This window comes from Rissa tridactyla, chromosome 6, assembly GCF_028500815.1.
Source record: "Rissa tridactyla isolate bRisTri1 chromosome 6, bRisTri1.patW.cur.20221130, whole genome shotgun sequence".
Lineage (NCBI taxonomy): Eukaryota > Metazoa > Chordata > Aves > Charadriiformes > Laridae > Rissa > Rissa tridactyla.
In genome coordinates, this window is record NC_071471.1 from 53,948,124 (window position 1) to 53,972,495 (window position 24,372).

Here is a 24,372-nt window from a genome sequence, read left to right on the forward strand (position 1 = left end):
CCATTCATTTTTGCTGAATGTCATTTTGGCTGATGAAAACAAGGTGCAGGCAAACACACCTGGCAAAGTGGTGCCTAACTCACCGCGGGCTGCAGGAAGGACAGGACTTCACTGGTGCTCTCCTCTGCTGTCTGCAGCGTCAGCCTGCCTCTGTCACACCTTCCTGCACCCACCCTGGCTGCTGCTTGGGCCTGAAAGACCCTCCTGTATCTACTGCGGTGCCCCGGGAGACTGACAGCTGGTGATGGTTGGTCACTCAGCCAGGAGGAACTTAGCACACAGCTATTACTCATCCTCTAGCACATTCACCTTATAGACCTCCCCCCAGCCGATGCACAAGTCTCACAAGAAGACTGAAGTAGGCAGGTTTTTCGCCTTTGCTTTGCAGATACATCTTAGTTACGTAAGGCAGTTTCTTCCTCTTTCTTACAGACAGTCCTAAGAACTATGGAAAAGTACAAGATAACATGCTATTTTTATTTAATAATTTGGTTGGTTTTCTGAAAGTGTGCCAGTATTTTCCAGCCAAATGTGATAGGATTTTTTTCTGTTCCACTAAATGTGTTTTACATGCCCATCTTTAACTGTTTGCTCAAACTCCGTATCAGACCAAAGGACAATATTTTGTTCTTTTCCTTTTATGACTGTAAGATTGACTTATAGACACACATTTCTGAAACACACATAACCATCTTTCAGAAATAAGGAAAACCACGGAATTCTGTAAAGTTTTTGCTCATTCCACCCTATTTCAAAACCAATTGCTGTTCCACTGGAATCAATGCAAGACTACCACTGGCCTCATGAGGGATGAAAACTGTCAGGACTCAGGTCTAATCTGCCTATAGCCCAGCTGGAGTTTTCTCTAACCTCAACTGCTTTTTGATCCATTTCTTAACCAGGATAAGATCACAGATACTGTTCTGTATTGGACCCACACATACAGTGTGCCCATAGGGATTGGTAGAGATACAGCTCTTGCTCCACACAGCTCTCCATTCCATAGACAGAAGGCTCACATCTGCCCGGTTTCACTGCAGTTTTCAGGACTTCAAGAATATCCCAAGTACCCACAGGCAGAAAATGCTAAATCCTGCGGATTCATGTTCTGTTCCTCTTGTCAGTCAGTCAGTAACAGCACTAAATAAAAGACAAGCTTTTGTATATCTCTGTCTCAGAATTATGGTTTCTACCATGGTGTCACTCCTGTAGGCACTTGGCAGGTTTCTCTCTCTTTCAGTTTCTTGCTAGTAACTTCTTGAATAGGCGTAGCAGCTCCTTTCACTACTGCAAAACACTGTTGCCCAAGGATCTTGAAAACGCCTGGATAGTTTCCGCATCAGGATAGCGGAACAACACGCAGCTCTTTCAGCTTCCTAATTAGAGCCTGTTACTTACTGCATTGTATTTAGCTGTCTGTGGGAATACGCTTACAAGGTCAAATGCTCAGACCTCTTCAACCTAATATAAATCTTTCCCCTGCACTCTGATCAGTCTGTTTAACACAGCATGAACACATCGTTTAATAAAAGGAGAAAATTATGCAATTAGCAGGTCTTCAGCATAAACATGTCCTGCCTTCCGAATTGTATTTAAATAAAACAGTGTTGCTATAGTATTTTAAAGCATTAAAAACTCAGCACCTCTTGCACTGCAATTGGCCAGGCCTTCTCAGAAAAATAGGCTGGGGGAAACAGGGGACAACACCACTTGGGAAAAAGTGATAACATCTGTTTTCTTTTGGCTTACACAATACAAGCTACACTCTTCATGAGGGCTAAACCTTCCCCATTACCTTGATTTTAATAATTTATAGTTATTCTTCTTGTTTTTGTCAGATCCTGTTTCTCAGGTAGGCCCCCTGAAAAGAAAACACGTGGGGTTTGTACCAGGTCACTCGGGAATAGTGGAACAGTAGCTGGGAGAGTAAGAAACAAACTCCACGTAGCAACAGCCCTTCACGGCACCAAGCCAAGATGCTCCAGGCTCTGCCTTGCGGCAAGCGCAGGGCAGACAGGGCTGCCCCTTCAGGGGGCTAATGGAGAAGGGGCTAATGGCCAGCCCTGCCTCCCAGAGAGAGGGGAGTCCCCAGCTACTGATATAACGTATCTTTGCATCCGCTTTATGCAAGTGTAGTGAAAGCTTAGCTTCACATCAAGACAACATCAAAATTACCACTGATCTCAAGTAAAATCATGTCTCACTGAAGTGATTCAATGAGAGCTGAGAATCCAGTCCAGAACTTCTATTTCAAGAAGGTAAGACGATATCCTCACACTATTACAACACAGGGATGCGAGTCCCTCCTCATTTCTCACACAAAACTGAGGAACTGCCCTCCGCTCAGCAGGCTACCTCCAGACAGGGGGGGTTCTGAGCACCCCTGAGCTGGGAGAAATGCATAGGAAACCTGTGGCTATCAAAGCTGTGGCCTGTGCCAGCACCAGTCTCTCCAGTCCATCTCAGGGAACCAGAAACGCATGTTCTGCTGTTCATCCCTCTGCGGTTCTCCATCCAGTCCCAGTTCCTGCCTGAGCTGGTTGACAGCAGCAGAGGCAGCTACTGTGCAGTGCAGAAAGGATGCCTCTTCTGAAATACTTGGCTTCAAAGAAGTATTTGAGAAATTATTCAGCTGAAAAATACCACTAACATCTTATCTGGGAACTTAACAGACTGCTTAACAAACAGCAAACATTACTGTATTCCTTCTTGTTATGACCACCCCTGGAGATGCACAGCTTTCTAAGCCCATCATTTAATCGCTGATGAAAACCACCGACAGAAAACAATCAACTGCTTTTTGATAGAAATATAAATTAGTCTGTGCTACGTACTCATTTAATTTGCTTCATGCTCATAAAAGCTTGACTATGCAGCGGGCTGTGCAGCTGAACAGAGAAGATATGACTCACTCCTGTAGCTGCATGAACCACCCAGGCCTCTTCTCTGTTTGTGCAGATGTGTGGTAGAAGTGGGTGAGTAGGTGAGGGCAGGGAACAGTGACAGCCCCACCACCTCCAAACCTCGCTCCTACCACAACAGCCCTTCTTGACCAGAATTAAGGTCTCGATCATCGACCTGAAGCACAAGCCCTGTTTGACAGCGCACAGCAGTGCCCAGGAGACAAACATTCAGGGCGAGATCATTGCATCCTGTTCTCGCTCTAAAGAACGTTTGATGTCGCAGAGGATGCTAAACTGCATCTGAGACGTTAGTGGGAGGGATAAAACTTTTCACGTCACTGACCCTCCCCCCGCCGAAGAATTTCAAAGGTTAAGCGATATCCAAAAAACACTGAAAGTTTGGAGTCTCAGCCATAAGGCATTGCTTTATCCAAGCGTGCTGGTTTCACTTGTTAGATGATATCCCAGAAAGAGGAGCATGACAGAGCAATGAAAACCAGTGGAACTAAATCCCAAAAGACATAATATTTCTTACAGTTTCAGAAATTCTGATCAACTACAGTATGCTAAGATCTTTAAAAATGTTTCCTTTAGCTTCTCCTCCCCACCACCAATTTTAATAGCATTTGTCTTAGTTAACTTTATTATGAAAATTTTTTCCTTGACGGGTGGCTGTTTGGGTGTCACTTACTCAACATCGGAAATAAAACCATCTGATGCGCCTGTTACTGGCATCTTCAGATCAAAGGTTAAAAGCAGAACTAAAGACCTCATTTTACTTACATTTACCTTTTAACTCCAGACATTCCTCTGCAGATCTTTGCACTCTCATCCTCAGTAAGAGGATTCAGCCTTGGATTTAACTCACAAATGCAGGAAACTAATACTATTCAGACTAAATCAGCAGTGCTCTGTCTAGGCAGTGCCTGAAGGGAAAAGGTTTGAACACTTCCTTGCTCACCTCTGAAGAACGTCTAGCCTCCCTAGCACATTGTCTCAAGAGCTTTTACAGTTCATCTGTTACACATTTGACAGTAAGCATTTGCTGTACACCAAGCTTTGCAACCATAAAGCATAGTCTTAGTATTAGTAACACCATCCTCAAAAAACAGCTATGAGAAATTAGCCTGGGAAAAAAAAAAAAAAAAAAAAAAGAGCACCAGCCAACCTCTGAAGCTAAGCTGCCTGTTGCAAGTTCTGGATGGAGACAGAGCTCTGCAAGCTCTTAAAAGAGATGCCTTTACAATATATCAAGTCACAAAGTCAAATTTTAAGTGCATCCATGTGATGTGCAAAATATTTGCTAAATACTACAGCATTCAGGATCTCAGCACTCACTGTTAAGAGTGCACACAGAGAGGGCTGGGACAGGATGGTCCCATGGCTAAAATAAAGTCAATAATCAACCCTAAGATAGAAACACATCTACATTTATGGTAAGGTTATAGTGATTGGCTGTAGGAGCCACCAGGCATCCAGCCAGTTTGCTTTCCCAGTCTAAGGAAATGCTCGGTTTGTTTGAAAAATTATTTTTTTTTTCCTGCTGTGAAGAATGCATTGACGTCATCAAACTGGGTCTGTTGAACAAAAGCATGGATCCAGGGCTGTGTCAAGAAACTGAATTACAAAAGAAAGGACATGCATATGTTGCAGCTTGCTTTTAGAGTGACAGGCACTATTCCACTCCTCCTTTACCACCTTCTCCAGAGGAGAGCTGTTAGAGCAGACAAACGACTTGCTACGAGTTTCGGTATCCACTCTGTTTTGTTCCACTCTCGTTTGTTGTGTTTCCACTCTGTTTTGTTGCTAGTGTGGGTTTTTTTAGATAAACACTAGCATCTATGGCTCCACAGGCCTCTGTATCAGATCACTGTTACTTCTAATAGGAACATGCTGCATGCCAGAACTCCCTGATCTGATTTGATGTAACACCATGCAGCACCCTTACCAAAAAAAATACTACAGGGTGTTCATAAACCTCTGATCACACACTGCTTTCACACTTCTACATTGTCATACCAACTCCTCCACCCGCCGAACGGGGTGTTTGGGCCAGTAGAGTGCTTTGCGACCACATCATCTGACCAAGAAGAACCTTTCACTATACCACTAACCCAGGTTAAGTAATATCTTAGAAAGGCAAAAGGGTAACCTCGAATTGCCAGAGTCTGCCCATATCACACTGCAACAAAATAGCCAACGGTTACAGGGGTTACTGATCATTTCTAGTCTGCAAGAACATTAAGCAAAGGGCACAGTTGGTGGGTGCAGCAAGGTCACCATTTTAATGTTTCACAGAAGATCTGAAAAACAAAGGGAAAAGCATTCCCCCATAAAACTGTGCTTAGAAAGAGCTGATGATTTAAGGCCTGATGCCACTCTGATCTTTTCCCGATCTGATGCATGTGACAAGAGTCACAGAACAGAACCAAGGACGAAGGAGATGCAGTACAGCAGCATGAGTAATGCTGAGTAAACTCAGCCTAGTACTTGAACCAAAAGTCAAAACTAGGTTGTTCTGAACATACAAGACGGAGGGGAGAGGCAAAACAGAAAAGCAAAAACCACCAAAATGCAGACAGAAAGTGAAACAAAATGACTTTGCTTTGGGCCCGATTATTAAGTGTTTGAGCTTTATCCCCCTTCCCTTTAAACTTCAGGTTATTTACAAAACGTGAATCACATAAAAAAATGTTTCTTTTTAAGTATCTCCAAAACATGTATTCTGTATTCTCTCCTAAATTTCTCCCTTTTCAGCCAAATCAAGTTGTCCAAATATAACAGCTGTGTCCCCTAATCCACATTTTAAGGCAAACTTAATATCTGTTGAAAGAAAGGGGAATAAGTCAACATATACAAGACAAGAAAATGCAAAGCTAACAGAAAGACAATTGTAGTGAGGAGTTCATAACTCTTCTCAAATTCAACAGCTCCTAGATTTACTATACTAAGGAATCCCAGTTTAAGTCTTCCGTGCAACAATAATCTTCTAATGTGTGTTGTAGGTTAAAGCAGAATTTAAGTTTGATGGAACTACTTTGGTTGAATTACAGTACGTTGCTCTAATTGCCTAATCTTAGTACAAAAGAACTGCTAAGTAATTACCAATATGCCAAAACAAATCTAAACCAAGTATTTAAAAAAACCAAAATGTATATTTATATTAAAAAAAAAAAAATCTGAAACAATTTAACAAAGAAAGAAGTAGTGGAAAGCCAGACAGATCTTATGCTTTCCCCACCACCTCTGTTATTTTCACTCTGGAATATAAATATGGATTCAACGTTTTGAGATAGACCAATACAATGCACAGGCCTCTGGGGCCTAAGTCATGCTTTATTTCACCTTGACAAATTTTTCTTCACCTGGAGAGACTAATTAAGTCAGCCTTCTCAAAAACTTAGCAATTCATAAGGTCATAACGTCCTGATGGAGCCAGTTTCTCTAGGTGCAAGGAGGCCTCTGGAGAGGGAAGCAAAGGTTTGATGCCAGTCAAGACATGAATATAGATTCCAACTCAGCAGCTCTCAAAGCCAGAACACTGCAGTCGTGTGTGCCCAAAATTATTCCTCGGGTGTTTTTGCAGCTATCTTGAACAGAATTTCGTATGACCACTGCACATATGTGGACATGGAATAACAATAGCAAGAAAAAAACCCCAAACGCAAAATCAAACCAGCCCAGTAAATAAATCAAAAACTTCACTTTAATTCCAAAACCTTACATTTTCAAAGGTAGAATTGCAAAGAAACTAAAAAGTCAGTCTCCTGTGTGTTAACTGCTCCTAGAATTTGATCCCACTACACTCTGATCCGTCTTTGCATGTTAGGAAAGGTGCAAGGCCATCTGCTGGTAAGAAAAATAGTGCAGCGTCTTGTACTCCCACTTGGCGCTTCTCAACTGACACCTGAATTAAGCTTTAGATGAAGGGTGAGGAAAGAAATTAGTCAAGGCTGCCACTTTTACCAGCCAAAAAAAGCTGCTGCAACCCAAAGAACAGTGCGAAGATGAAAACACTGGCCTTGCAGAGCTCACCGATACCAACTCAGGATAGTCGAACAACAAACGCAAAGTCCTCCAAACACATTGATCTCTCTTGGTTTGTGTCTGTTACATATATTAAAAAAAACCCCAACAGCTACAGTTATTAACAACATGAGGTATGAATCCAAGTCATATGCAGACACGTTTTGACAAGAATCTGGTGGCTTCTCAAAGCAACCTACCAAGACAAAAACACTCCACCGCAAAACAGACACATGCAGTCATCACACCTCCAGGGGGGCGGGGAGAGCACAAACCGCACACGCCTAACAGATGTGAGCTACATTAGTGGAAGATACCAGATAATTAGGGCATGAAGCACACCGAGGTGTCAGTGAATGCTAAGCGATGTCTGCTGAGGGCCCAGTCATGTCAAGTTTTGTTTTTAGGACAAACCGTAATACCCCAAGTGATGAATTTGGAAACAACTCTACTTACCTTTCTGCTGCAGCAGATCCGGACAACGCTGCTCGCAGTCCCTGCTCCACCCCGGCCCACACACAAATTTCCGCTAAAATTAACAGCCTCGGGTACAAAATGATTTGGGTTTGCCCAGTAGGAACTACAGACATGTAACACGGGCACTGCACCCAAGAGAGGTGCCTCTCCTTCGTCATACTCCATACTGACCCTGGAAAGGCAAAAAGTTGATTGTTAAAGGATACTCCAAAGGCAGCATCTCTACAAACGTGTCAGCAGTACATCTCGGTTTATCCGGAAGTGGTTAAATAGCCTGAAATATTTAAAACAGCAGCTATGTTTTCACAACGTTATGAATCCGGCTTATCTGTATGACAGCTAAGAGCCATAGCAGCAGATAATCTGAAGGGTTTCTGAAAATCTGAGTCATAAACCACTGAAAAATGGTGTTTAAAATGAAAATACCAGCTCAATTTCAACCATGGTCTTCCAAAGGCAACAGTATCATGTCAAAACCTGAAAAATCAAAACACATATCTACAACTGACATTACCATGTTATTTCTAACCCTATGAAGAAGGCCAGACCCCCAGAATTTCAAACTACAGAAAGCTTGCAGGCAAAACACAAAGAGTGACTGGAAATAGCTACGAAATAAAGTAGGCTTGAGTAATCCTTTCAATAGGACAGTAAAAGGCAGTATCTTCTGCTGCAAGGAATTTAGCCTATTCTGAATGCCTGTTCCACTCCTACAGATTCGTGACTCCCTGCCCCAAGGCTGTCCTTATCATTAATGCAAAACTGGAGTTTCTTCCGCCAGTGGGGAAGCGACTGCTCTAGCCAGCAGCTGAAGCACATGAAGCAAATGCCTCATGCCCAGCCCGAAGCCTCTTGGCACTTGGCTTGGTGACCCCAGGACCGTGCCTGGCATTCACAAGCTGCCAAGTAGGGTGCGAGAGCATGGTGCCCACGACACCCAAGAGGGGCCGGCGTGCCCTTGCCCCCGCCCTGTGACAGAAGGGAGCCGGGCGCAGAAATGCCCGTCCCGTGCCCGCCGCGTCCTCGGGGGCCGGGGGGGAACTGGCTCCCGGGGCAGGCCGGGGAAGCGGCAGCTCTGCCCGCCGCCAGCCGCCGGTCCACCCGCGCCGCCCCGGAGCCGAGCCGCGGCGGGGCGGTCCCGCGCCGTGTTTACCAACATGGGAGGAGCCGGGCGTGGGCAGGGCGCAGGCGGCAGCGGAGAGACGGGACGGGGCGAGCGGCTTTCGCTTTGCCGGAGAGCGCTGGGCAGCGGCAGCATGGCCCGGGGACTCCTTCCCCTGTTCCTTGTAAGTGTCTGCCCGAGCCGGGAAGCGGAGCGGGCGGCCGGGGCGGGACAGGACGGGACGGGACGGGACGGGACGGCGCTCCGCGGGCGGCGGCGGGTCAGCCCCGGCCGGCGCCAGCCGCAGGCGGGCCGGGAGGCGGGCGCTGAGCCGGCGGTGCCGGAGGCGCTGCCTGCCTTCTCATCGCCGCCGGCCATAACTAACTTATTTTTTTTCTCCACCGAGATTTCAGCTAATTCGTTTACGCGATTTTTTTTTTTTTTTACCCCTTTAAAAAACCCACCTTCAAGCTCAGGCACTTTTTGATTTTATAGTCACTTCTTAGGGTGCCAGGGGAAGGGAGGTGGGTGTTGTGGGAAAGCGGAGGATAAGAAAAGGGGGATGGATGCAGGTGGCTGTCAGGGACTTGAGGTCGTGGGCCATTGAGGTGGGGGACCCAAGGACAGCTGTCACTGGCCTCAGTCCACGGCCACACGGATCTGGCTGGAGATGCTGGCGAGGAAGGTTCCACGCACAGGCTGCACGGGTAGATGGGTGGCTGGGTATCTGCCCGGGCAAAGACCGCGTTAGTGAAAGCTGACTTGCACTGCACCTCAGGGATCCATAACAAAGTGATCTGGTAAAGCTACATAAAAACAAATACCTATGGTGGAGGAGTTACGAACCACTAGTGACAGCTGCCCAGGAAAAGCTAGAGAAATAGTCCAAGTCCACTGGCATAAAGTGGAGCGTTTACTGGAAGCAATGGGGCAGGGCCTTCCTTTCTTGCCTTAATCATCCCCTGTGCACAGTATGAGTCTGTAGCTTCAGAGCTCAGGTCACATGTCTGACTGTCATCAGCAGAGTTACCTTCGCAAACACTCATTTTGAAGGGCTGCTGCCAACAAGGAAGATAAGGAAGCGTTTCAGCACGGGGAGCTCCGCCGGTACAGGTGCATTAGGCCAAGGAGCTGTAGTGGCAGCAAGCTGCTGGGCAGGGGACCTGGGCACATGCAGACGCAGATACACTGGCTTTGCTTGTGCACTGGCAGAGCTGCCCGAGGCATCCCTGCCCCAGGAGCGCAGGGGCAGGGTAGTGGGGACCAGGCAGGTGGCATTGAGCCCCACTGCACAGCCAAGTCGTGACCTGCCTGGAAGGGTGGATGCAGTGTGCATTGCTTCCCCAGCCTCACTTCTCACCTCTTTCAGAGAGAAGTCATGGGAGTTCACATTCAAAATCTCTTTCACAGTGTGGTTACATTGCGAATGAGTGTAGTTTGCTTTGGGGTTTGGCAGGTTAAAATCAGGTGTTAAGGTAAAATTGACTCAAATTCTGATCTGATTTACTATATAACAGGTAATAAACTGTTTGAAGGGATTCAGAGGATTATATCCATGCCCCTGCACAAAGTACCGGGACATAGTTGAATACAAAGAAGAAATTTCAGATGCTGATGGAAGCGTGTATTATCTATTCCGGTATAGGAGCAGCAAACAACTAGCAGAAATGTCAGTCTAGCTCAGTATCTTGGAACTATGCAGAATATAAATTAAGATTTAAAAATACTTTCTCTTATCATGCTGCTCTCAGAGAATATTATTCCTCTCATTCCTATTCTTATTTTCTACTTGTTTCCAAATTTCAGTACCCCTTAGAAAGACCATGGCACTCCCACATACCTTCTATTTTTTTAAAAAATATGGGGTTTTTTTTTTATTAGCATGTTGTTCCACTACTTATAAACCTGGACAGTGTTTGAAATACTAATTTGATTAAGCCAGAACATGAAAGTAGTTTGTTGAACAAGACCTCAATTTTGCAAGGAACTCCAGGTTGCACTAAAGTAGAAGCAGTTGCAGGGATAGCCATGCAAAATAGCAATGGCCTACATAGTTAGAAAACATCTAAGTTTACCCTGTAAAACAAGCCGCAAAACCACATACCAGTCAGAGACACACTCTGAAGGAATAGGCCATCTTAAAAGAGTGAAGTGTTATCTAAATGTTTTGTAATTATCTGATGTGAGTACAGACCAGTCAGTTTTCTGGAAATTCAGAAGACATACCTTTGAAAACAGGACTTCTGCATTACTGCACTGACCCTTCTTTCTCATTTCCCAGGCAGCTAATGCACGCATTTAAATGTATATGTATAAACAGCTGTAAAGTCATGGGATGACCCACGACTGAAGTGACAAGTATAAGGGCACCAATTCTGGAAGCATTTGTCTGCTCATGTTTCTACAGTTAACTGCCTTTATCTTTGAGGCAACTCACAGATCAAAGAGAAAGTGCCAACAAGAAAACTGTATTGTGTTAAAAAATGAAAAGGGGGAAGAGTTGCTAAATTTCTGTGCTGTCCAGCTCTTATTCATCCTTAGCCACAACATCATCAAAGAGAGGAAGGACCTGTTAATATCGCTTCAGCTCTCCCAAATTGTATAATATTTATTAGGTTTTCACTAGTACAGTACTCCTAAAAACCAAAACTAAAAAAGAAAAACATCAACTCCCACCCCCCAATATATTGCCATAATTTGCATGTGAGCCATCTGGGACGTGAAATAGTAATGGATTTAATTCAGACAGTGACTATTTTAAGACACTGGACAGTAACTGAGGCTTCTTACTCTGACAGGCACCAAACACGTTCATCTCACTTGAAATTTAAGAAGCTCAGGATGCTTCCAGTTGTGGGGAAATACCAGCTCCCATTGCTGGGCTTCAGAAAATAGAACTGGCTTCCTTTTGTCCTTCTCATAAAAGATTTTAGAACACAAAATACTATTTTTAGTGGTTAATTTGGTGCAAACTATCAACTTCTGCCTCGGTGGGAAAAAAAAGAAAGAGATGGGGGGAAAATGATACTGGAGATATTGGAAGCAGAAATCAGTTATCATAGCAAAAGAATTGGAGTAGAGAATCCTCCTAACAAGCACTGTGAAATTACTTACTCTTTGAAAAAGCCAGCCTGACAGGGTTATCACAAGGGAGATTAATTACATAGAAAACTATATTAAAATGGAGCTAACTCTAGCAACCATTTGTCAAAAGTACCAGAAGCAAATCAAAACTCAGAAAATGAGTTACAGTTTTTCTCAGCTCCCACTAAGCAAAAAAAGCAAGAAAAATCCCCTTTCCCCCCTTTTTAACACTTAGAAAGCCCCTGATGAGCTCATGCACGTTTCCCCATGTAGCAAATGTGGAGTGGAAAAAAAAGGCCACCAAGTTCTGAAGGCATCAGGCTTCTCATCCACAGGCATTTTATGGATTAGAAATGGGAGAAGTGGTTTGCAAAAAATAAAGTGCATTATAAAGATAACAGAGACAATTATTTTTTTTTCTCAGGGTTAAAAGTTGTAAAGCTTTAAAAAGTCCTGTATGCAAATAACATGTTCACACACTTCCAAAGCTGAGATTACATCCCCGTAAGGTAGGACTGCTGAAACACTTACTTGAAGGAAGTTGACCCGTTATGAAGAATCCTCTGATACAGGAAGAATTGGAGGCCTGAGAATTCCCAAATGACACGAGTTTTCAAAGAAACTGAACTTCCTGTCACTGTGCCCTGGGAACACAGATGAAAACAGGTTTTATAAGTCTCCTTAGCAGACGCCTGTTGGTGAAAGCATTTTAGAGGACTCTCTAGGAGTGAAGGAGAGGGAGGAGGTAGAAAGCTCTCTTAAATGCCTGGCCAATGCAAAATGAGAGAAACCAAAACGTTTGGGCTCGTGATAACTTTTATGGATTGTGCTAACGTTAGACATACCCAATTGATTGATTTTATTCCCACTGATTGCTTAGTTCAACCTAAGTCTTCAGTTTAGGTATGACAACTATTTTTTAGGTTACGATGAGAAAGGTACAACAGCCTCTGTGAGTCATTTTAGGCTTGAAACGTACAGACGCTGTTTGAATGTACGCATCATAAAAAAGCACCTACCACCCTTGCTTACGTAAAAGCCCCTAAAGTGCTTCCTTTCCGCTGTTAGCACTCAGTGACAACAAGGAAAGCGATTAAGATGGGCACAGGAAGCTAAATGACTACTGATATTTTTTTTTTCTTATAAGACACACCAAAATTTTTATATGGCAAATGGATTGCTTTTAAGAGGGTGCAAATCCAGAAGGAGAAAAAAAGCGTGAAAAAATTAGGGTGTTGCTTTGAAAAATCTCCAGAGTTTTCTCATTATTCCTCTTACAGGAAGGCAGTGTAAGACACCCCTGCAAGCAGAGCTGATGTAGGTGTTTGGTGCTGCTTAAATTCTGAGAAGTGATCCCCTCTTCTTGTAAGCATACCAGGAAGTTCATCTCTGTGAGCAAAAACGGAGGGCTTCCACCAAAAAGTGTTATATTTCTGTCCTCCCTCACTGTATCAGCGTAGCTCATTTGTATAAAAGCATAAGCAAGAGGTGGAGAGGTTTGTTTGCGTGAGGGAAGGCTGCGTCTGTGCACACACAGTGATTGCAAGCTTTCAGTAAGCACAAAAAGAAACTCAGCTAAGTATTACTGATATTAGTCATTTACAAAGATGTTTCCTTCTTTCATTACATCCCATTTTCTGCATGACTGTCTGGATGTTTTTCTTTCTTTGTGCGTGCTCTGGGCTTTGCCAGTGCTGTTCAGTTGCCGTGCCCTGCCCGGGTGCATTCGGGCTGTTGTAATCTTCACCCTCCCTCTTCTCTTTGCTGTTGTCCAGGGTCTTCTCCCCCCTCCCCAGATTGGCTTGATTTCTCTGGTCTAAAAAGGGGAGATTAGGGTGCTGTCAGCAGGACACAGGGTGTTCCTCTGAGTACAGAGCTTCTCCCAGCACGGCTGTGGGGGCCAGCAAGGAGGAGGGAGCCTGGAGGACCACCGTGGTTCCAGACCCTTCTGCTTGCTGGGCATGCTGGTCGGGGTGTCATGATGCTCCAGTTCAGAGAGACAGGATGAAACATGTCCCCCCAGTGTTGCGCTGTGGCCATCCCCTCCCTCGGCCCAGTCCAACACATGGCGGAGGACCAATGGCGGTGTGGGGCCAATCACAGAATCATAGAATCGTCTACGTTGGAAGGAACCTTTAAGATCAAGTCCAACCATCAACCTAACACTGCCAAAACCACCACTAAACCATGTCCCTCAGCACCATGTATACCCATCTTTTAAACACCTCCAGGGATGGTGATTCCACCACTTCCTGGGCAGCCTGTACCAGTTTTTTCAGTTCTCCCAGGCAAAAGGAAAACAAATCATGCTAATTTGGCACATCGATTTGACAGCTTCTGGTAAGGCTGTACATTAACTTTAACCTTTTAACACCAGTACACTGGGATTCGGAGAAGAGCACCCTCAAAGCTTTGGCAGCAAAGGAAGAGAGTCCGAGCACTGAAGTGGGGAAGTGATGGGCTGAGCATTCCGTACCCACAGCTTCTTGAGTGCTAAACCACTTTTTTTTAGCAGCTGAAGCTGCTCCTCCAGGTGCAAAGACAGACCTCCTTAATTTCAGTCTAGTAACTAATATTATATAAATTTTAAAACAGATGGCTGCTAAGGAAAGAAAATGCTTTTCACCTTCCCATCTCTGAATAGACTCAAAAGTCTATAGGATCAAAAAAAAAAAGTCAATAGGATCAAAAGAAGTGTCTGCTTGTAGAAGTCAGCAGGCAGTGGTTGTCTTGGTTACTTCAGATAATTAGCCACAGATAACACTTCTTTCACTTGAGAGCCCAGTTTAAAATCCAAACCCACTTTTCAGGAAGTTAGTATTTAAGATAATTAAAGAGTTTTCTGCATCTAACTAAAATTATGGTTGGCATCTGAGCAGTTTCACAGAAAATCATGAAGACTGATTTAATCAGCCATTAAATATCACCCCCTGTCAGGGGGTGGAAAAAAAGTGTGTTCAAAGATAACCAACCATTCATAATTAACCTCTTTCAAATATCTAAGAAAAAATTAAAATTAAATTATTCAAACCAAAGCATTTTGCATGCCCATTTAAAATCTGAGTTAATCTAATCAGCAGAATTTTTATAGTCCATGAACTGTGCTGTTGGTATGAGGCTTCAGCAGTTTCTTTGTATTGCAATGCATTCCCTTTCTGAAAAAGGTGCCCCATCATCCCTCTCCTTCACAACTTGGCCTGTTCTTTTATTTTGCCAAAGACAATAGCATTGCTCAGTTTCTTCGGAGGTGTCATTTTCTCCTTTTCCAGTGTCCCTGATAGTGTCTGTCTTTGGGTCTTTTGTGAAATGCTGAACTTTTTTTTTTTTTTTCCAATTAAAGAGGAGTAAGAACAATGAACATGGAGCTCCACTTAGATGTTAAGTAACATCTTTACTTTTACACAAGTAAAATAAATCATGAAGATTACTCCAAACTATCAGCAGAAACTGTGTTAAATAAAGGCAGGCTGTCCTTTATCTCTCCCATATAATAATATTTCTAGGAGGGAATCTAATTCTGTGGCCAACAAGCGTTACATTGCTCCATTATACAGACACCTCATACCTAACGCATGCAAAGTATATACAGAATTTGCCACAGACTATTGCCAAGAGAAAGGCAAACTATAGCAGATCTGTCCTTCTCCCTTTCCCTCTTTACTCCCAAAATAGAAAAAAAAGAATAGTTTGGCCTCTGGTCCACAGTACTTTCTTATTATCACAAAAAGAAGCAGAGTGGTGACGGCTAGTAAAGTTACTACTGACTAGTAATAGGGGAAAAAAAATAAAAAAACCAAGCAATTTAACTTGATGGTGGATTCAAAGAAATGGACTGAGATGTAACTTAATTTGAAAAGAGTGCTATTTCTTTCAGGAATATATAGGCATCATCTGCTAGGAGAAAAGTAATTGAATTGGAAAACAAAGACAAAAATCATTTTAGAAATAAGGTATTTTTGGCTGAGATTTAAACGTTCTATTTTTTTCTTCAGAAAAACTTCAGTTTTCAAGCGGGAATAGGGTGGCAAGAAATTAAGAAAGATATAATTAGAATTAAGGAAGTTCTGTATGGAAGATTATTATTAGTGGCTAAGAAAGGGCAGATTTAGGCACAGTGATCTGAGACAGAGAAAGCTCTTCAAGAAAATAACGTGAGTTCCTTTGCTTTGCACTATAATTAGGCATATGAGGTAATTGTTATAACTCAGATGTGTGGGCCTGTTCTCAAGCACTCATGTTCAAATGATCAGCACCTGTAGTGGTAGGGTTGATAGCATTAAATCTAGTATGTGTCCTCATTGTCCATTAACTCTTCTGAAGTAATGAACAACTTTAATAAAGGGGTGAATATCAATATGTTTAGCAATAGAGTAACGGTACTGATGTAATTCTGGGCTAGTAGTAAAACACACCTATAGTCCTTGACAGTTTTTTTTCTCTAACTTGCTGTTCATCTCTCCTAGGTTGTTGTCTTAATTACTGAAATGCAGTGCAAAAATGATACTGAAGCTCTAATAAACATACTGCACAATAAATTAATTACAAGGAGGATCATTGCTAAGAGGGAAACTAACTGTAACCAGGACGAATACAATTTAGATGATCAGTGTTGCAAGAAATGTGAACGTGGTGAGTAGTATTGTAAGACTGTGTTGAAAAGTCATTAAGAGTGGAAACCACAACATGCACAATTGCTTTCTACTGGGATAGCTAACCAGCATGCTGTGGTTTGTTGGATGCAATGCTTCATTCTGGCTCTATCTTTCTCTATTACAGGACATCAGACACTTCAAAAGTATTTATTGAGCTGAGTGCACCAGTAACTTTTCACTACAGATAGCAGTTCTCACATAACATGCTTGTCACAGAAGAGCCAAGAATTACATACACGTCTTTGAAAGAGGTTAAAAAGTGCAAGCACAGGCTTTTGCCTGCAGGACTACATATATTCATGGGTTTTCCAGTTTTGCCTGTACAGTTTTGTTTGGTGTGTTCTCCTTCAGTCCTAAATTGGAGGAAGAGGGGGAATAATCAGATCATATGGATACTACGTTCCTGAAGAGCCTAAGCATATGTGTAAAGAATATAGATTCTGTCCATGTTTGTTAATCAAAAAGTATTAGGGATTAAAAAAAGTCTGACATACGTCTTAGAGCTGATGGCTTCTGTCCAAAGGTATTGCAAATCTTAATTCTTGTTTTTCTCTCTCTACAGGTTTTGTTAAAAATATCAAGTGTCCAACAGATATTAGCAAACACTGTGTTCCATGCCAAAATGGAAAGGAGTACATAGATCATGTCAATGCTTTGGACGAGTGTTTCAGATGCTCTTCATGCGACGGAACATTTAGTACGTTTATAGAAATAGCAACTCTAGCAATGGCTCAAATTCAAAAGGATTTGACTGAGCATGAGATTAAAATGTTATAGTGGTAGTACATGAAGGAATTAATGACAAAGTCATAACTTGATCCTCCAATTCCCTTTTGTCAAGCACCAAGTAGGAAGAACACGCTATGTTGGTCCATTATTTCTCCTTGTATCTGCCTTTGCTCAGGCAAAGCAGTCCTTGCAACGCAGACCCCATGCAAACTGGTTAGAATCAAGGAAGAAAAGCTCTCTTCTTCACCATCTGCTTAAGAGAAGAGGGGTGTTGTAAGAGGCAGGGGTGGGAGAATTCCCAGTAGTTTCTTTCATAGTCTTTCGTGTTATTAATTATAATTAATTATTTAAAATTGCTGGAGCTGATATAGTGATGTCTTTTATAGATTCAAGATGCTGTGTAGGATATAGGATCAAATTACGAGACTGTGAGGCATGCCCTACTGGGTCAGACCAGTGGTCCACCTACTCCAGTATTCTGCATTCATCAGTGGAGGCAAGAGATGCTATTTAGAGAAACCACAAACTTTTCTACTTTCTGTGGTCTGTTCCCTGCAATGTCTGCCAGCATCCACAGTTGTGGGAAAGGATGTTAGAAGGGCCATCCCTACCTAGTTATTTTAGTATCCAGTTATGAGCCCTTTGTGCACGAACCTTCTGGGAGACACCAGGTTCCAGAAATTCACTACCTGTTGCCTTGCTACATAAATACCCATCATGGATTATTATTTTTTTTTAATCCATTAAACTGTTCCACAAGGTGTCCTGTAGTTCTAGTATACCTGGGTTTAGGGAATGATACTTTTACATTCCTCATATGCAAAATCGAGTTTGGTGAGCGGAGAAAGAGCTCTTAAATCCAGTATAGTGGTACTCACATCACCTGCTGGAATACCAATCTTTAGTGCTTTCCCCTTCCTGTAACACTCCATATACATACAAAATTTTCCTCTCATTAGCTACTATAATAAGCATTTTTGGATAGGTAATGAAGTTGAGTACAGCAAAATAATTCAACATTTTGTACAGTGCAACAAAGGAAACTATCTGTTAAACCGAAGAAGAAAGAAAGGGTAATGGGATGACTAGTCACTTTATCCCATGGACAAGAATGTAGTTGAAGAGCAGTCAATAGAAAACATTAGGCAGGAGGAAAATTACCACTGAAATTCCATGAGAACTGTTTTTAGGATCATTAATGTTTGGTATTTTCGCGAATGGCTTCAGCACTGGTTTCACAGTAGAGCTCCATCAAATTTGGAAAGATAAGACGTTTGCTGGTTACAGCAGGGCACTGAATGTGATAACTCAAAAATTCTCTTCTATTCCTCCATGCCTATGAAAATAGCTTTCATAGTAGGTAGATACTTAAAGTAATTTTTAATGCAGAAATAATTTTTCATAGATGGAGGTACCTTCATAATATACACTGAGGATAGGACAAAATTAATTCACTTGTTTTAATACTTAAGCAGGGAATATGTTAGCTAAAAGAGAATGGAATTCCTCACCATTGGAGGTCCTCAAGAAGAGATAAACTTGTCTGTCAGGGAGAGTAAAGAACTTGTCTCTGACATCAAGCAGGGAGATGGGTTACGTGATCTTCTGAGTTTCCTCCTGGCTTTACAGTTCTGAACGGGAAAAAGAAGCTGACAACATTTGTCAGTGCCAAATGAGTCCTCTTCTAGGAAGTACTTGACCGTGTGATCGGTTCTTTGAGCTCTTGGCCAGCAGAGGTCTCTTTGCCACCTCCATATTTCCAGTACTCCGGCAGCAGGGCTCTTTATAAAACCTATGTCGTTCCTACAGTTAAGCCTCACCAGTGCCAGCAGTGGTAGAGCTGAAAGTGTGTAAGTCTGAGGGCAAGAGCTTGTGAGCAGAGGCCTGTTTTTAAGGCCTACTTTTTCAAACTAATAAACTTTAAGAAATCTATTTTAGATTTGGAGGTTGCAAAGAACTGTACCCCAGGACAGAACACGGAATGTACCTGTGTAAAGAACCATTTTTGCAATTCTGCTGTACCGTGTGGCCAGTGTCATGAATGTACCATGTAAGTTTATGCATTCATCATTAAATATGAAATTGTCAATATCATATGTTGTCACACTTTTTTCCAGCCAGTTTCAAGACAAGATAAGGTAATCTGTAACCCGATGGAAAACATAGTAGTTTGCCTTTGTGCTTAGCTTGTTGAGCTGACTTAAGTCCGTCAATTTAGCTTGCCATCCATGCAGGCTTTCCAAAGGCACGCAGAAAAATTTGTACACATCCACCAAGTCTCTATGTACTTTTCAAGAAATGTAATGAAAAATGTATCTGAGCTTTCCTGTTGTCTTTTTGTGATCTACTGTTACATCTAGAAAATAATTTCCACACCTTTTTCTACTCCCACACCTTTTTCTACTCCCACACCTTTCCATGCGATTTTCATACCTATTAAATTCCAAACTTCAACATCTTGATAAATTAAATATTTAGCTGATAAAAAGTGTTAGAAGATTATTATTTGCTCTGTTGACGGACTTCATAAAAAGAGAAACAAATCCCATAATAATTTTTGTTCATGTTTTCTGCAGATGCGAAAGTGGCGTAATTGAAAAACAATGTACTTCAACTTCAGACACCGTGTGTGGAATTAAAGGTACCTTTTTAAAACCTAGCCTGGTCCAGCACCTGCTGTACTTTGAGGGGCTATTGCAATGGTACTGTTCTGTACAATGACCCATAGTCATTCCTGAGAGCTAAGGGTATCATTATCCACTGGGCCCCATACTGACCTGTGGAGCTTGGTTGCTCTTTTCCCTTGATCACTGTGCAGATGTAGGAGCTATTAGTCCTTTTTAGGGGCAACTCATGATAGGTAAGACTTTACCAAAGAGGTAGCTTCTGCCGTTAAGAGACAACAAAAAGGTTTTTATAATCTGACACAATCTTGTTTAAAATTCAGAGAGTGTTGCTGTATTTCATTTCTTGACTTAACTTTCATGTAATATTTCCAATGTTCCAGCAAAAACAGGATTCCCATGGTGGGCCACTACTTTGATAATTATGTTACCACTATTAGGAGGAGCTGTAGCACTAATCTGCTGTAAGTGATTCCCTGTTCCTTATTCCTGTCATACTCTGAATAAGATGTTCAGCTGCTTACTCAGATGTATTATATTCTTTGGAATCCAGAGGAGATTTTAAAATTGCTTTATTTGTTTCAGACATGAGAAGACAGAAGGGTCTTACTATCAAGGGGAACCTAGATGAAGTAGTTCCCAAACCAGATTCTTCTGGTGTAAGTATCGTTGCTTGGATCACAAAAAACTCAGCTTCGTGCAGGGAACTTTGTTCCATTTAAATTACACTGGGACTCCCCAAGCATGCACGTGCCACTCTTCTATGACGTTAATGAAGTAAATTTCACCATGAGGACTCTTCTGGGAGAAGTAAGAGAAACCCTGAAATATTTCTTCAGGATTTGTTGATGTGCTTCCTAAGTTACACGACCCAGATCAAAACTTCATAAATCATCAGGCCTCTGCTGACCCAGGGTACCTGTCCCTGTGCATACTTTTAGGCAATAGCAATTGTGAGGTGATTCCCCAAACTTACACAAGTCAAAAGAGGTCTATCTGTCCAATCTGATTACTTTGCTCAAAGAACAGGGGAATCATGGAGAAAACGAAAAGAAAATTACAGAAGTCAAGTGTCATGAAATGTGTTTGCCCTCTTATACAAGGTTGGTATTTTTACAAAATTTATTTCTACCCATTTCTCTCTTTCTTCTCTTTTCAGGAGAATGTACCTCTCATATACGCAGGTAAGAGACATGTAATTTCTCAAAATTCAGTAGAAGAAAATCCTACACTAAAAAAAGAGTATTTTTATGTGGACTTTGCCACTGCCCAGAGCTGTCATTCTAGCACAACAGTGAACGCTTAGTTCATATTGTGCTTATTAAGTCATCTAGTGCTATCATGAAAGCTTTGCCTCAGGAGGAATTTCTGTTGTATAGGAAGCAGTTACTAATTGACAACAGGTGAATTTCTGTTCTGCATGTGGTACAGACACTAGGAGGCAGCAAGCTGGATTTCTAGAATCATAGATAATTATGATAATGGGAAAGTCCCACACCCAGCAGTGGGACTGCAGAAATACAAACCTACCTTATGTTTAAGGGCAAATCCAGAGTAGTAACACACAATAGGAAGAGAACATAAGCTCCAAGGCTTTATCACAACAAAAGACCTGTCCTGTTCCAGGACCTTTCCCAACACCGTTTTAAGCAAAACAGCTACATGAGGCATGACCAGGCTTTAATGACAGAGAAGGACAGAATAAATTACAGAGGGAACTGAGACTCAAGTGGTAGAAAGCAGTATGGAAGCAACCCTAAATATTTGAATTATCTACCATTTGGTAGGAACATGTAAAAGCAGACCCACTATATATTGTAAAAAATCACATATAAAACATACTGAGTCATGAATACCTGAAACTTAATCTGTTTTGGACAGGAAGAATATCAATCCTGACCACAGGTGACAAAGAACAGTAAGATGTAAGTGCCAAGAGCACTGATTTTCTTTTCTGCTTCTAGATGTTGACCTGAGCAGCCATGTTGCTGGTATTGTGGAGGAGATGACACTCGCGGAAGTCAAGACATTTGTTCGTAAACACCAAGTACCAGAACCTGTCATAGATCAAACTGTTCGGGATAATCTTAATGATACATCTGAACAGAAGATTAAGCTGTTCCAAGCCTGGTGTCAAAGACATGGGATAAAAGGAGCCTATGGAACCCTAATAAGCAGCCTGAGAGAGCTTAAAATGTGTGCTGCAGCTGATAAAATTGAGGAAAAACTGAGGGCAGCTGTTCTCAGCTGTCAGGAAGGGGGACAGTCTTATAGTGATGACACTGAGCAAAGCAAAACCTGTACTCAGGAAAGTAGGAACTCTTACAATGATAGTGCTGAGCTAAGTAAAACCTTTTCTGGTAGTTTGGAAGAGACATAGCATAAAGTCATTTTAAAATTATTCCTGACTGAATTAGTATTTTTCTAATAATATAAATAACAAAGCTTTTAAGTGCCATTTTCATTGACAGTTGATTCAAGGAAGTTATATGAGTAAGGAATAACTACCATTTTTGTAGCAGTATCTTTCCTTTAAAAAAGTGTCAGCGTTTTTTTTCAGTTAAGAACTAGGAGGAGTTTTATGGCTTATTTACTGAAAGGTATAATGGTAAGAGTCTAGCTATAGGATTCACTACAAGAAGAAATAGTCTTATTTCTTATTTGAAGAAAAGGTTTAGTCTAAATGTGTGGTCTCGCATTACTTAATCAATTTAATGTTTTGCTTACATTAAAATGGTGGGATGTTGCATTTTTCAAAGTGAAAACTGGTGTTAAGAATCGGGAAGAATACTTGAACAAAAAAAAATATATACACCTGATTAATTTTTAATATAGACGTTGCTGTATAATTAAATTCTACTGTGTTGTAAATGGAATTTCTCCCTTGTATAAAACCACCTCTGTGTGTGTGTATACAGAGTTTTTTATGTGTGTGTGTATTTATATGTGTGTGTATAGATGTGCAAGTTTTCTATGCAAAAGCTCCCAGCACTGAGTAAAAATTATTATTTCTCTTGTTCTCTGCAATGATTGCAAGCTTTTTCTAATGTTAAAACCATTTAAAGAAGCAGGAGCGGAAGCAGCACAACACAAGCATGGTTTTTGGAAGGCAACTTGCACAAGCTATGAAGTCTCCACATGCAGGTTTGCAACACTAGCTTTTCTAATGCAGGAACTGACACACTGAAAACATCATTGTCATTAAAAAAAAATTAATCCACATAATGCATGACTTCTCTCTTTCCTTCTTATGGTGCAACCTATAGATGTCATTTTTAGGTTTTCTTTTACTCGGGTCAGTAAATCACAAAAAAGGGAGATCACTCTCCTGAAAAAAAACCACACTTTACCTTTCTTCCATCACAGAGCACAGAGTGCTTGGCTCCTAAATTCAAAGAACCAGTAGCGCTGGGCTGCTTTGCAGCAAGGCCTTTCCCACTCGCGCATCCAGTTATGCAAAGTCCCATGAAACCTTTGAACAGAAGAGACGACCTCAGTGGAAAGGTTTGATATTTTCCAGGTCACACATAAGCCTGATGACTTTCTTCTTTGGCTCTGCCATTGGTTCCCTAGAGAGAATCTCCAGCCAGTGTCAGGACACAGCCAAAATGTGAGGAGACCTGCTTGGGCTTGGGCTTGCTCCCAGCTGCCAGCCAGGGTGTTGGTGAGGTCCAATTGCTGCCACCTGGCCCCAGGGCTGTGGGCAGGGCAGGGCAGGGCAGGTCTGTCAGCAGGGTGCCTGGTGCCAGCAATCACCCCCGGGGCAATGCTGGGTGCCCACAGCCATGTGGGGCTGCTCCAAAAGGTCACGTTGCTGGAAGCGAGGTGCTTCGAAGGGTGTGTGACCCTTGAAAACAGCGAGAAATCTGTCTATGGCATTAAGCAGGAACCTGAAAGGAAAAGGAGAACTTAGATTACCTTCAAAAACTTTAAGCCTTTCATAGACTTGACCCGTGGAAGGTCTGAAGGCTACAGAGCACGTTTCATTACTATTCCCAGACCCGGCTTAGGTTGTACAGCTCTTCCTCAGATCTCAAGCACCACGTAGATCCTAAATTCTTGGAAAAACCTTCCACCCCACTTTGCAGCCTCTAACCTTTCTGCATTTTCTAAGTGTCTAATCAACCAGCTTGACACTAGTATACTGCCAAAATGCCCACACCGTGCTGCTTCTCAAAGGAAAACCTTCAGGCTGCTGTAGCTGGGTGGTTTGATATCCATGTACCAGACTTGTGCACCTATGGACTGATTAAGGCATAGCGTTGTATAAATGACTTGCATCTGTGCTATCTGTGTACACATCTGACATGCTGTGACAGTGCGTTACTCATTGCCATGGTCTGGCCAGGCTCCAACAGGCACTGGAACAGGTTGCCCAGGGAGGTTGTGGATGCCCCGTCCCTGGAAGTGTTCAAGGCCAGGCTGGATGGGGCTTTGAGCAACCTGGTCTAGTGGGAGGTGTCCCTGCCCACGGCAGCGGGCTGGAACTAGATGATCTTTAAGGTCCCTTCCAACCCGAACCATTCTGTGATTCTACATATAAAGGAGAATAAAACATCTGCCTTTCAGAAAAGCAGCATGGGCAGGGGTGTAGGCTGTGCCATCTTTCTTGTTGCAGTTATGTAGAAGCACAGCCAAGACAGGAAGGAAGGAAAGCTCCATGCTCTCACAAATCCTGGTAGACAAGCCTGTACCATGTCCTACCCCATTAAGCTAAATGTAGCTTAAGGGTATATTGGCAGGTGCTTGGTTTGAATCTTGGGTTTTCTTCGCTT

At 42.4% G+C, this 24,372-nt stretch overlaps 1 protein-coding gene across 1 annotated transcript; it reads left to right on the forward strand.

The window, feature by feature from the left end:
- Window positions 1-8,214: 8,214 nt before the first annotated feature.
- On the forward strand, window positions 8,215-22,889 carry FAS (Fas cell surface death receptor). Its single transcript, XM_054206798.1, has 9 exons — window positions 8,215-8,692; window positions 16,056-16,221; window positions 16,807-16,941; window positions 18,912-19,023; window positions 19,550-19,614; window positions 19,981-20,061; window positions 20,183-20,256; window positions 20,757-20,781; window positions 21,562-22,889. Exons 1-9 carry the CDS (start codon window positions 8,240-8,242, stop codon window positions 21,975-21,977), a joined length of 1,527 nt encoding a protein of 508 aa, XP_054062773.1. The 5' UTR covers window positions 8,215-8,239; the 3' UTR covers window positions 21,978-22,889.
- Window positions 22,890-24,372: the final 1,483 nt, after the last annotated feature.

Excerpts from the sequence above, each read along its gene's own strand:
- FAS (XM_054206798.1), top strand. The coding sequence starts at position 8,240 with ATGCCCAGCCCGAAGCCTCTTGGCACTTGGCTTGGTGACCCCAGGACC. Across the intron at positions 8,693-16,055 it reads GACTCCTTCCCCTGTTCCTT|GTTGTTGTCTTAATTACTGA; the intron begins GTAAGTGTCTGC and ends CATCTCTCCTAG. Across the intron at positions 16,942-18,911 it reads TTCATGCGACGGAACATTTA|ATTTGGAGGTTGCAAAGAAC; the intron begins GTACGTTTATAG and ends AATCTATTTTAG.